General features: G+C 41.2%; 1 protein-coding gene across 1 annotated transcript in view; it reads right to left on the bottom strand.

Annotated features, from left to right (window-relative positions):
- Nucleotides 1-14,314, bottom strand: part of gnav1 (guanine nucleotide binding protein (G protein) alpha v1) — a 33,259-nt gene that overhangs the window by 15,985 nt on the left and 2,960 nt on the right. The window contains exons 3-5 of the mRNA XM_046047600.1: nucleotides 6,506-6,598; nucleotides 5,681-5,841; nucleotides 2,722-2,850 (exon numbers count right to left, since the gene is read on the bottom strand). Of these exons, the coding sequence (XP_045903556.1) occupies nucleotides 2,722-2,850; nucleotides 5,681-5,841; nucleotides 6,506-6,598 (383 nt within the window). The remainder of the gene's footprint in view (nucleotides 1-2,721; nucleotides 2,851-5,680; nucleotides 5,842-6,505; nucleotides 6,599-14,314) is intronic.

The raw sequence follows: 14,314 nt of genomic DNA on the forward strand, positions 1-14,314 counted from the left end.
CACACAGCTGTGTGTCAATTAACTATACCCAATTATTTATCTCCTGAAGAATTCAGGCAGATAAGAAAGAGGGTGTGTGAGAGCGGGGAGGCTGGGCTATCTATCCTACATCACCACCTGGGACTCTGCTACCCCCGCTCACATCTGACACCGTCACCTTGTGGTGATGTCACCATCACAATGTTTCAAAGACAGAAAGAAAGAAAAAAACACACAAATTTAAAAAAAGCAAAAACAACTAGCTTGTAGGTGACTCAACTGTGACGCAAACATAAGACTGCGAGGAAAACCAGCAATTACCTGCACGGGACAACAGATACGGTTATGATCAAAGTGCTTCTTTGCTGGTTAAACTTTTCCTGATGTAAAATACTTTGACTATCATATTGCATTAAATGTGTGCACAGTATTTACTGCAAAAACACACACACACCAATCAGCCAGACATCCAGTACGTACAGGAAGTATTTAGATGTGACACAAATGCTCCAGACTGAGTCCATCATCTGCTGACAAACTGATTCGCTCTACAATGTTTATATGCTAAACTGAGATCTTATGAAAAGCTGAGGTAATGTGTTTTATTGTTATAATTCCATATGAGGTGTAATCTGCGTGCATGAATGACAGGTTGTTATCGTGGTACGATGAGAGAAGAGGTGCTCCTCAGGTAGGCATTACTGAGAAAGAAGAAGAAAGTAATCTGATTTTGTTGAAATGATACACTGTAGACAGACACTGAGACACACACATTCAAGATTAAATGTGTAGTGCTCAATGTATCCTTATGAACCCTACGTGACCCATTACCCTTCTAATAAAACGAAACTATGGAAAATCACCCAGTCCTTCATGCTGCCGTTATGAGCCGAAGTCTTTATTTCTACACTGAACAAAATTATGAACACAACACTTTTGTTCTTGCCCCCATTCATCATGAGCTGAACTCAAATTTGGAAGAATTTCTCTATGTACACAAAAGGCCTATTTATCTTGGAGTGGCCTTTTATTGTGGCCAGCCTAAGACACACCTGTGCAACACTTGTGCTGTCTGATCAGCATCTTGATATGCCACACCTGTGAGGTAGATGGATTATCTCAGGATCTCATGTGTCTACCGTTCATACTGAGGTACAGTGACAATAGTTAGTTGTTTTTGGATGTACAGGACTTTTCTACAGATGTCAATGTTGGTCTGTCAGTTGATCTTCCACTGTGGTCCAAACTGAAATATCTTAACAACAACAAGAGGGATTGCCTTGTATCTTGTGAAGTCTGTGTAGACATACATGGTGCCCAGATGTTGACTTTTACTGACTTTTGCGATGCCTTGACTCTTCCTCCAGCTCCACCAACAAGTTTTCACATATCCAGTGAAATATCTCAACATCTATGAGATCGATTGTCACAAATCTTTGAACGGATATGAACGCTTCCTGGACGATTAATTCTAATGACACTGGTGATACCCTCACTTCTTTCTAGCACAACAGATATTGTCCAATTTAGATGTAATTATGTTCATTTCAAGCTGACATATTGTAGGCCTTACCTTTTAAACAATACAAAAACTTCCTCAGCTCTTCTAACTCCACAACTTTTATTGTTCATACATAATTTACTCCAACTGCATTCAGTGCTCACACTGCAGCCAACACTTTAACTGAAATTGTTTTTCAGTTTAACCACTGTAACTGACACTTTCAGCTCAATATAACACATATACTTTGGTTGACATTGAAAACACCTTTCAATGCTGAAATGAATCTTTAAGTCATTTTAGCACTTTGATTTGAAGTTATCCTTCATCTAAACTCAACTTTCAATTAAATTTTTCTGTTTTAATTTCTATTTAAACATATTTGTATTTTAACACTTCAGCTACAATGGTTTCCGTTTCAGCAGCAAGCACATGTCAATTTATCTTCAGAAAAGGTTGCGTTTTCCAGTATTATGCTGTATTTTCTGTAACTGATCCATTTGACAAATGCTGGTTATTTTGTTGTTATCAGTATAATTTAATAAAACTCAGATAGTTTTGGTATCAATATCAAAAATATTTGAGCCAATTCCACAGCTGTTGTCAACATTTAACCAAAACTGTACCAGTATATTTAAAAATACACACAACTACACTTTTAAAACAACAAATTGAGCCTAGGACAACAGTGATTGCAGTTTAAAAAACCCCAGTTGTCTTTGATGTTGGTTTGCTGTTCATCAGTCCGGCTGCAGAGAAAACAACTTCATTAACATCTATTGCCCCGTCATGACTATCAGCAGCTTCAGGAAATGAGTTCAGCCATTGGAGGATGATAAAGAAGTTGGTATTATGTGACACAGCTCATTGATCACAGATGAATATGGTCATCTGACATCAGCCTCCAGGGCTCAGATACTTGCCCTCTGCTTCTCCACTGATAAGACCGAGCCACTGATGCTTTTGAATGCGTGTGTGTGTGTGTGACCAGTAGATGAGCGTAAAGCCAACTGACAGGTGCCATATTGACGTATTGAATGAAGCTGGATATCTCCATCTCGCATCTCGGGCCTATCACACGGCTGTAGGCAGAGATAAGAGTGTCGCAGCTGAAGAAGTGAAGTAAGATGGTACGACAGGTGCTCCTGGAGAAGTCGAATGCAGACCTGACGGCAGCAGCTATAAGCATCCCTATTCTGCAGTATTACGTCTTCATAAAAAGCCAAGTGAAAGGTGTCTACCTGAAAATGAGGTGGTTGACTTTGAACTGGGTCTCTATAACGCCTGTCGTCCTTAGTCGTACTCGCAGAACATCAGTCTCTGTGGGCACGTAATCTGGAGACGTGATGCGGGTCATGTTCTCGAAGAAACTAAGAAACGAGAAAGAGGAGGGAAGAGAGAGAGTCAGAAGGGTGCAGAAAGGTGAAAGACAAGGGGAAAATTTAATAACCTGCAGACAAACTTGAGATCAAAAGAGAATAATATCAGGTATCAGTTACGGGTGTGTAGACTCGCATAGTGTCTGTGTGTGTGTGTCAGCTGCCAGGTGGCGGGTGTGCAGTGATAAGGCTGGAGCCCCAGGGGGCGCAGCAGCTCATCACGATGAATATTCACACTGTGGTTTACCATAATAACATTCTGAGGCTAAGCTTTCACAGACAGATCAGCTATTAACACAGCTAGTGTAATCAACTGTATCATGTGTGCGCACAAGATGTGATCTTTTCCAAACACACACACACACACACACACACACAGTGACGTCTACGCCTACCTGAATTGACTGTGACATTCTCAACTAGTCACTCTGAATCAGTTTCGTGGAAAGCGACACACATCCTGCTGCTTAAAAAACACACTGCCTGCCGGACGCTGTACAGTGCAGACAACATGTCAGGGTCTCTTTTGTACTTTGTACTGTCTTTGTGAGGACCAGTCTGAGTTTTAGAGAGCTGTATTAGTTGATTTTTGGGCATTTAGAGGAAGCAGAACAAATTGTAAACGGAACATCGACATTATCACCTTATAAAGCTGATGTGTTACACTTCCAGCATTTACAAAGCAACAGTAGCATTCATCTGCAGTTGTCTTTGTGGCCACCTAACAAATATAAGTCAAATAATCACTCTCCACTAACTACTGAGGGACATTTTGGGCTCTTTAGCTGCTAATTGCTCCGCTATGTTCACTAGCTAGTCGTCAGTTTTTAGAGCTTTTTCACTGAAGCTGTAAAACCAAAACAATAAGCAGAAAGAGACTAAAATAGTTTCAAGAGCTGAGGGAAACTGTAGAGTCAGGTGATATTTCTCTGTGAATTCATCAACACCTTTCACATTACACAGTCTTTGATCAAGTGTGTGATCAGTGGTTCAGACTTGATTGTAGTTTAAATAGTAGTTTTATATTATATAACAATGTAAAAATGTATGAGTGACAATGTGAAAGGAGTTCCTAAAAGTGATGAACTTACAGAGAATCGTCACCCAAATCTGCAGTTCCCCTCAGCATTATGGAGCTTTATAGTGAGTTTCAGCTCGGACCGCAACTTTACTCTTTTGGTTCACTCTCACAGCATCATTTTCGACCGCAGCAGGCAGCCGTTTTCAGTTTTAAAAAAGCTCTACAACCCCCTTTGCTGCTCAGCACCAAACCACAGACAGACATTATGTCAATAAGGGTCCTCACAAGTACAGAAGTACAAACGTGTGTGTGTGTATGCCTGAGGAGAGCAGAGGGTGATGGTGATGTACGGTGGTTCTCAGTGGGAACCAGGGGGCCTGTCGGTGTAGATATCCCCAGAGCTGAGGCCTCTCACTGGGGTTGAGGATGAGAACGGACGGCCTCCTGGAGGGTCCCAGCTCTGTCTGACTTGTGCATCACACACATTATCCTATCTACACTTGTTTCTTTTTTTCCGTTTTCATCCTCACACATTACTGTGTCTGCACAGGTTTGACTTTATTAAAATATCCACATTTTAAACATTCTCTGTACGCACATTTATTTATACCTCTGAGTTTGAGCAATTGTTTTGTTGCACTGCTTGTCTCATATCAGGTTGGACTACCACCTGGTGGGCTGGATTTTGGACTCTCTCACTAACAGGACACAGAGTGTGAGAGTAAATGGACATCTTTCTGGAATATCAGTGACATCAACAGGCTCCCCTCAAGGCTGTTTTCTCTCTCCTCTTTTATACATTATGTACATTAACAACTGCCACAGTGAACTGACTAATAACTATATCGTAAAGTTTGCAGATGACACAGTCATAGTAAGTTTAATGGACTCCACTGAAACATCTCACGGCCCTGTACTACCCTATTTTTTAAACTGGTGCAAAGAAGCCTTTTTAGACTTAAATGTTACAAAGACAAAGGACATGTGCATTGATTTTAGACATCACCATCCAACTCCTGAAAAGACGATTATAGATGGTAAAGAGGTTGAAATTGTTGAGTCGTATAAGTATCTGGGAATTATCATCTGTCTGAGAAAGCTAGCTAAGTTTCAAGTGGACAGATCCCTGAGGACATTGTTTTATAAATCTTTTATTGAGTCCGTCTTTACTTTTTCATGTATTTGCTGGTATGCTTCTTTTAGTTTAAAACGGAAAAACACATTAGCAGCTGATAGTTCTCACACCCTGAATGCAGAATTTAAGATGCTGCCTTCTGGTTCCCGCTTCAGTCAACCACAGGCCAAAACAAATCGATATAAATTCTCCTTCGTACCCTCTGCTATCTCTCTGCTCAACTCTGTAAAGAATAGGTAACATCTGCACATAAGGCTCACTTGAACTTAAACTTTCAATGTTGTGGTATTAATTTACCCATTGGTCTGACCCTGTATTTTTAATCGATGTTGTCGTCTTTGTTGTTATGTACTGTGTGTCAACTTCTTTGCTACTGCATTAAAACTAATTGCCCCTCGGGGACAAATAAAGGTCTTGAACTTGAACTTATATGCACACACAGCTAATACCAAACACATGTATGTATTTTAAGGGTAATTAATGGATGTAATAGCCGTGGAGGTACAATTTACTTGGGTTTGTCTCCCTCCCTCCCTCTTCTCTTTCCTTCTCCCTTCCCAGACTCTGATTCCCGGTGACAGCGAGCACACGGCCGAGCATCAGCTGCTAATTGGACCCCTGCATCTCCTCAGCACAACATGAGTGTTCACTGGAAGAGTACTCACTACAGTGCAGAGTCATTGAGCTCGTACTCGTATCCTCGGGCCGCCGCGGCCCTCACCCCCTGGTCGGCCAACAGACAGGACATGGCATGGCTAATGAAAGGAAACAGCACCTGCTCTTCGTCAAAACACCTCCCACATGACAGGACAGAATGGGCGTGGACCTGCAAGAACAGACGGAGACAGAAATGCGGATGGATGAGCGGCTGGGAGGAGCAGAGACCAGATGGATAAAAGGATGTGAGTCTAAACAACAGAAAAGTTTATGAGTCTGTCTCTGATCTCTAGACTTGTTTATCAGTAGAGATGCACAAACGAATGGCTGTGCACACAAACACACCCTGGTGACATTTAATCGAGGAAGTACTTTGGTCATCATTTCCCAGCAGGAAGTGCTGAGTGGGCGGTATGAGCTCTGATAATTTTGACAATAAAGTTCAAATCAAATTGAATCTCACAATAAAACCACCCACCTACTGTCTAACTTTCTGTTCTCTCTCATGCAAAGAAATTGTGGCTGCGTGTGTGTGTGTGTGTGTGTGTGTGTGTGTGGGGGGGGGGGGGGGGGGGGGGGGGGGGGGGGGGGGGGGGATGGCGCCAGATGCAGCAAGCTGTGGCTACAGTGCTGAGATGCTGCTCTCTAGTGGAGATCTGGGTGCAGTGCAGAGAAGACATCAGCATAACGTTCAGGATCCATTTCAAAGAGAAAGATAGAAAAGGAGGATAGATCTGGAGAAAAGCAGAAATTAAAAACACAAGAAAGAAAGAGGTACAAAATGTCAGACACGCAGACAGACAGGTAGACAAAGAAACATGCAGACAGACTACCTTGTTCCTGTTGTTAGCCAGGTTGATCCGGAGGATGCCCATGCCGTGGAGAACAAACTTCATGGAGGTCAGGAGGTTATCCAGCACTGCAGGCTGCCAAAGTTAAAAAGTTAAGTTCATGAATAGCCATGGCAATGGGGCAAAACAAAAATTCAGTTTTACAGCATAACAACAACAAAAAAATGTAAGTAAACTGTAGAGTTAGAGCAAAAGAAATTGATTTGCATAGTTTTGTCTATTGTTGCCTTTTCTAAGGGCTTACTTCATCTTCTCTTATGATTACATTTTCCCCCAGAGTACAGTGTGGGTTCACTGGTTTCTGATTGTTTTTACTGCCTTACACAAACATGTGACAGCACCAAAAAGTGCTGAGTTAGATGAGATGATTAGTACCACTTCACTGAAGCTCACTAAGTAACACGTTTCTTTAAGTATAAAAATTACATTGCATTTTTGGGATACTGTCTGCACTTTTTGCCTTTAGAGATGCATTAATTGAGGTTCTGGCACTTGAGGCAACAGAAGACGTTCTAAAGCATTGACATCACCTTGTACAGTTTGAGTGGCAAACGGAGAAGGAGAAGCATTACAATTCATTTAGATTAGGGCTGAACAATTGATTGAAATATTATTTAAATAGCATATGTCCAAATCTCAGGATCTGCAAGTTTTTGATAAAAGCTAAAATGTGCACAACAATATTCATTATAAATGAAGTATTGTGGTGCTACAGAGACGACCTACAAATCATATTCTCCAGACATAAGGGAAAATACTTGTTTGGTACAGACAGCAACAAAAATAACATTCCACAGAATTTGGAGTCATGTTTCTGATCACTCACCTTTTAGCTCCGTTTTATTCTACACCATCTTTTAAAAGGGAAATATCTGGCCTTATAGCTGCTACACTATGTTCACCAACTAGGCACTTTGTCGAAGGTAGTGAAATGTTAGTTTATCAAAACCTGTCCAGAGTATGGTGGTGCGGCTGAAAATGATACTATGAGAGTGGAAAGACTCCAAAACCGTAAAACCAAAATCAAATGAAAGATGCTAAAACCCTCCTCAGAGCTGAGGGAAACTGCCTTGTCAGGTGATATTTTTCTGTGGGTTTGTCAGTAGAAATGACCTCTTTCACATTACATATTCATTTGATGCATTGTTAATATAAATATATTGACTGGTGCAGCTTTAAGATGCCTGACGTGTATCCGAACCTTTGTAACTTTTATGGTGGTTGTAATGTAGACATCAACACAGGGTGATTTTTTTTTTATTATTAGTCAAATGAGGAACTGATGATTCCACGGTGAGCCATCAAATTATTTTAATACTCAAATTTAAGCTGGCTGGCCATGAGATCTGGGGAATTTGGAGGCCAAGTCACCTTGAACTCGTTGTACTCCTGAAACTATTCCTGAAACATTTTTGTTTTGTGGCAGGATGCATTGTCCTGCCATCAATGAGTACTGTTTCCGTGAAAAGGTGTACATGGTCGGCAACAATGCTTAGGTAGGTGGTACATGATGCAGCAGTAAGATCCACATGAATGGCAGGACCCAAGGTTTCCCAGCAGAACATTGCCCAAAGCATCGCACTGCCTCCGCTGGCTCGCCTTCTTCCCATAGTGCATCCTAGTGCTGCGTTCCCCACGTGCACCCAGCCATCCACGTGATGTAACAGAAAACGTGATTCCTCAGACCAGGCCACCTTCTTCCATTACTCCGTTGTCCAGTTCTGATGCTCACATGCCCATAGTAGGTGCTTTAGCAGTGGACAGGGGTCAGCATGGGCACCCTAACTGGTCTGCGGCAACATAGCCCCATACACAACAAACTGCGATGTGCTGTGTGTTCTGACTTTCTGTCAGAACCAGCATCAACTTTTTCAGCAATTTGAACTACAGTGGCTAGTCTGCTGGATTGGACCACACAGACCAGCCGTTGCTCTGCGCATGCATCAATGAGCCTTGGCCGCCCCTGAACACTTTTGCTAGGCTCTGACTACTGCAGACCGGGAACACCCCACAAGAGCTTCAGTTTTGGAGATGCTCTGACCCAGTCATCTAGACTGATCACAATTTGCTCCCTGTCAAAGTCACTCAAATTCCTAAGCTTGCCCATTGTCCGAAGGCCACACGGCGTTTGGAGGTCTGTAGCTACTGATTCAGCAGAAAGTTGGCAACTTCTGCGCACTGTGACTTTATGTGGCCTACCACTTCGTGGCTGAGTTTCTGTTGTTTCCAATCGCTTCCACTTTGTTACAATACCACTAACAGTTGACCATGGAATATTTAGTAGTGAGGACATTTCTCGAATAGACTTATTGCAGAGGTAGCAAACCTGTCACAGTACCACGCTTGAATTCACTGAGCTCCTGAGAGCGACCTCACAAATGTTTATAGAAGCGGTCTGCATGCCTATGTGCTTGGTTTTATACAAATGTGGCCATGGAAGTGGTTGGAACACCTGAATTCAATGATCTGGTGTCCTAAAACTTTTGGGAATAGTGTATTTGGGGCATAGCGTGTGTTTGCACCTATCGTGGACCAGTTATCAAGCCTATTGAGAGTGTAAGAGAGTGAAAGTATTGTGTAACTCATGTAAAATTAAACTCATAACTCTGTTTTAGTGCTTAGAAACCTTAAGACTTTAGTGACTGAGCAGAGTGACTCCTATAGAGAGTTGGGAGGTGTGTGTTATACTCTCGTCACTCTCCTGCCAGCTAAAGATAAGCTTCACATTCCTTCACAGTTCTATCACAGTCTGGCCGCTCTTCTGTCTGTGTGTGTGTGTGTGTGTGTGTGTGTGTGTGTGTGTGTGTGTGTGTGTGTGTGTGTGTGTGTGTGTGTGTGTGTGTGTGTGTGTGTGTGTAGACTGAGATGTGTTGCTCTCCCAGTGAAAGGTGTGATAACTTAGTGACATGACAGGGTTTCATTTTTATGACAAAATTTGTCTGTTTCAAGAGAACCTTTGCTGAAAGCGCTGCCTTGATTTATGTCAGAAATAAGCCGCTTTGTGCATTTGCCTCCCTCTGCCTCACCATCACTGTCATCTGCTCAGATATGTGATTCAATACATTTGTTACATAATAATAAACATTCTTGTAGTCTGAAGAACAATGCATATTTTATCTTTATAGTGCAGTTTCTATGTTTTATGACCGTGATCTCCATCTTAGTTTAGCATAGCATAACATTTGCTTATTAGCAATAAACAAACTACAGCTGAGGCTAACAGGAATGTTATTAAATTTGCAAATATTTCTCAGAAACACATTACAGCTGGTTTGTTTAATCCAGAGGAAGAAAAAAACAAAAACTTAAAGTCTCACAATTTCATAGTGACGAATGACTAAACTCCTGACCCTGTCTGTGCACCAGCTCTCTGTACACTAAATATGCAGCTACCACTAACTTTGCTTAGCACAAAGAGTGGAAATGGACAGAAACAGCTGGCTTGGCTCTGTCCAAAATCCACCTATCTGCACCTCTAGGTTTTGTTTTTTTACACTTTGGTTCTATATGGTTTAAAAAGAGAACTAGATATAATGTGTTCTTGAGCAAAACGCTGTCCCACTCATCATAACTTAACACCCACACAAGTGTTTTCAGTTACCCCTGCTGTACTCCGTTCAGGTTTAACTATGCTTGTTAATGTATGTCAGAAAACTCTATGGACCAATAAGAATGATAACAAGTTGTTCCACCCTAATAAGTGCAATAAAACTAACATTAGGCTAAAGGATGATGTCAATCATGCCCAGTTTCAAGCAGAAGAAGGGAAAGCACCATTTTTATTCCACAGTTTAATTAAAAAAGTGAAACTTTCATATATTTTAGATTCATTACACATAAAGTGAAATATTTCAAGCCTTTTTTGGTTTAGTCTTGATGATTACAGCTCATGGAAATCAAAAATCCATATATCAAAATATTAGAATAAAGAATGTCTAACACAGAAATGTCGGCCTTCTGAAAAGCCGAAAATTTCTGCTAAATTTCTGCACTCAGTGCTTGGTGGAGGCTCCTTTAGCACAAATTACTGCATCATTGTGGCGTGACATGGAGGTATTCAGCCTGTGGCCCTGCTGAGGTGTTATGGAAGCCCAGGTTGCTTTGATAGCAGCCTTCTGCTCGCCTGTACTGTTGGTCCGGTGCCTCTCACTGTCCTCTTGACAATACACCATAGTGTCTCTATGGGGTTCAAGTCAGGCCAGTTGGCTGACCAGTCATGCACAGTAATACCATGGTCAGCAAACCAGTTACTAGTGGTTTTGGCACCATGGGAAGGTACCAAGTCCTGCTGGAAAAGGAAATCAACATCTCCATAAAGCTTGTCAGCAGACTGAAGCATGAAGTACTCTTAAATCTCCTGGTATACAGCTGCATTGACTCTTTACTTGATGAAACACAGTGGACCAACACCATAAAAATCATCACTGACTTCAAGCAACTTGGATTCTGTGCATCTCAACTCGTCCTCCAGACTGTGGGACCTTGATTTCCAAATGAAATGCTAAATTTTCCTTTTATCTGAAAGGAGGACTTTGGATTTTGGACCGAGAGATTAAAGGTTTGGGAAACTTTTTGAGTTAATTAGTTGATTAGAACTCTTCTCAGGTCGACATTTCTGTATTATACAGTATTCATTCTAATATGTTGATATGGATTTTTGATTTCAATGAGCTTTAAGCTATAATCGTCAAGATTAAAACAAAAAAAAAGGCCTGAAATATTTCACTTTATGTGTATTGAATCTAGAATATATCAAAGTTTCTTATGCTGAATTTACAGCATATTCCAACCCAAAAAAGGTTCTTAAAGTTGCCCTGTGTTTTTGACCACTAGTAGTGCTGAGGAGCAATGTTTTTATGAGTGGGTCACTGTCTTGTTTGTACTGCACATGAGAATGCACAAACATGCGGGCCGCATGATTCATATTGTGCCAAGGAAGGAAATACACACAACATGTTTGTAAGAGCTCAAGGATATACAATCCATTTTAGTAAGAAACACTGAATGTAAACAGAACCTCTCTGTTTACAAGAAACCTCCACAGGGCACCTTTAAAGTCAATATAATGCAATGCAAGTATTAACAACATTAGAACTTACAGCTCCTAAAATGTAAACTATAATCAACACTTTTTTTTGACAAACTCAGCACAATTGAAGTTTAATAAGCACCATAAAAAGCAGCTTTTATTCTATTGTACAGCTTCTTGTTGCTAATCTGTCCTCCTGAACTTAAAAATTAAATTACTGCCACTCTCATATCTCTGATCCAGTTGTTGTACCCTCATCTCTGCCTTGAGTTCATTCTTCTTCTTTCCTTCCCCCACTCCACCTTTGTCCTCTTTATCAATTGTTTCCAAGTTCCTCCCTCTCTGACTCAAGGCTTGCTTTTAGTTTTGTGTTGACAGTAAAAGGTGTGAGGCACAGAGGGAGGCCATGGCTAACACTGTGTTTATGTAGAAAACACATGTAGCTGTTTCTCTAATTACACAGTATTTAACATTAGGTAACATTTTTGGAGAAACCGAAAAACTAAACACACATTTCTCTGAATGGCTACATTACCCCTAATATACAAAAACTGTGCCATTCTTTCACCCCCACACAGAGCTGGGAGCAGCAGGTATGTCACCTCTGTGGAAAAGTATAGAGTAAAAAGATACCGTGTTTTCACCATTGTGCGTCTGTCAGTTTAAAAGGAAGTCTAACAGACAGCGATATCTCATTCCTCTCCAACCTATGTTTCTCGCTGGCTATTAATACTCCTACCACCATCACAGTTTAAAGCATTGTGGGAACTTTGCGGTACACCGTGTGTCAGCTGAGATATTACAACTCCCATTACAACAGTGTAATCTGTAAATCCATCCAGATACACTGAACTATTGTTCTTGTCCAGCTTGCTGTTTGGATCGGCTCTCTGAAAACAGAAAACTAACAGCTTGTCAGTTGTCTTGTGTCAGAGCATTTGCTACAAAAACACAACAACAAAGAATGTGGCAGAGCTGGCTGTGGCCTGATATTTAATCATTAATCACAGACTGCTAACAATGTATGTGTTTGTAGGTTTTAAGCACTCACCAAAACCTCACCGCTGTTCAGGTGATGAAGCTCCCAAAATTATCGCATTTATAAAGAAACCTTTAGACACATACTCATACAAACACACCTGAACCAACAAAGAGACAGCAGGCAAAAAAAATACAAAAATCTGTTCAGAAATGTTATCCATTGCCACACCAACATATGCACACACAAAGAATCACTTTTGTCGACACAGAGTTGTGTGTATTGGAAGAGAATGAAGGGGAAAATCTGAGTCCATCAGCCCCTCCACAGTAAAAACAACACCACGGCCTCGGGCTGCAAATAAAGGAGGGATGAGACAAAGAGGAGCCCCCTTCCTAGCTTTCCTCCCCTTATTCATCTCAAACAGACCGACCTGTCATGGTCCTAATGCAATACTAACCTGGCTGGCAGGGCTACAAAAAGCCAGACAGAGAAATGAAGAGATGGGGTTTTCTCGCTGTGCCTTCAGGGGAAATGTGAGAGAAGGTATAGCGTGCAGCAGGGATAACCTGTCCCGTTCAAGGCAGGGTCGTGATGGTTACTACTGCACTGGTGGTCACTAAGATCAAGACAGCAGGTAGGGCTTCAGAGGTAGAAACAAACACATGTGTGGAACAGCACGCCCGCATGGCTTGATAAAGAACGATGAGCTCATAGATGTGTGAGTGTGTGTGCAGGAGAGGGTGTGTTTGCTGTGGGAGGTTGGGATAGTCAGGGAAGGGCAAGTTTGTGGGTTAGTGTCACTTTTCCATTTAAATAAGGGCGTCACCTGAGAACAAAGGCAAACCCAACTGACAGCAGGGACAACAAAAGAAGATTTGATTACTGGCATTTAACATGTGTTGATGCATGTCTGCATGCTTGCACACAGTTCTCTTTGTGTACTGATCACATAGCTGTATAAACACAACATAAGGAAGTTCCGAAATCTATCATGCATAGGTAAAACAGAAACGACCTGCTTATTCTTCTTTTTTACTTAATTATCTTACTTTTCTGTGTAATTAAATTAAAGTGGTGCAGGAAATTATTTGTGTCACTCCTCAGTGCTTTTGAAACAGCTTTCTGAACAAAGAAAATGGCTAATAACTTCAACTTGGCATCTTTTAAAAGTTAAATTAACAATATATACACCATACAAATAAAACTATAGGACTGGATTGCCATGGCATTTTGTGACTGACACAAACATATTGATACAAACATTCATGTCCCTCTCAGAATGAATTGTAATCACCCCTGTCTTAATCTAGCATCATCATCAAGTACAAATTTTAAATTGTCCAATACTTGGATTATGACCAAATACCTGCAAAACTAATTTAGCCTCAGCTGGGCTTTGTGTTTAGAGCCAATTAGCAAATGTTAGCATGCTAACGTGCTAAACTAAGACGGTAAAAACTAGTTAATATGATACCAGCTTCTTAGCATTGTTATTGTGAGCATGCAGCATATATCACACCATATCAGCATTTAGCTCAGTCTGTCCAGCCTCAAAGAGCCGCTAGCACAGTTGTAGACTCTTACTCTTGTTTGAGACTGAATACAAAACAGTCTGAAACTGCCAAGTTTGCATTTAAATTAGACCAGACACTTGACGCCAACTTCTGGTCTTTGGTCAAATGTCTTATTACACATTTGATTCGCTACCAAAAAAGTGTCAAGATTTGATATCCAGCCCTGCTCAACCTGACAAAAGCATAAACCTAGCTGCTCAGGGCAT

The sequence above is a fragment of the Micropterus dolomieu genome, linkage group LG04 (genome assembly GCF_021292245.1).
Source record: "Micropterus dolomieu isolate WLL.071019.BEF.003 ecotype Adirondacks linkage group LG04, ASM2129224v1, whole genome shotgun sequence".
Classification (NCBI taxonomy): domain Eukaryota; kingdom Metazoa; phylum Chordata; class Actinopteri; order Centrarchiformes; family Centrarchidae; genus Micropterus; species Micropterus dolomieu.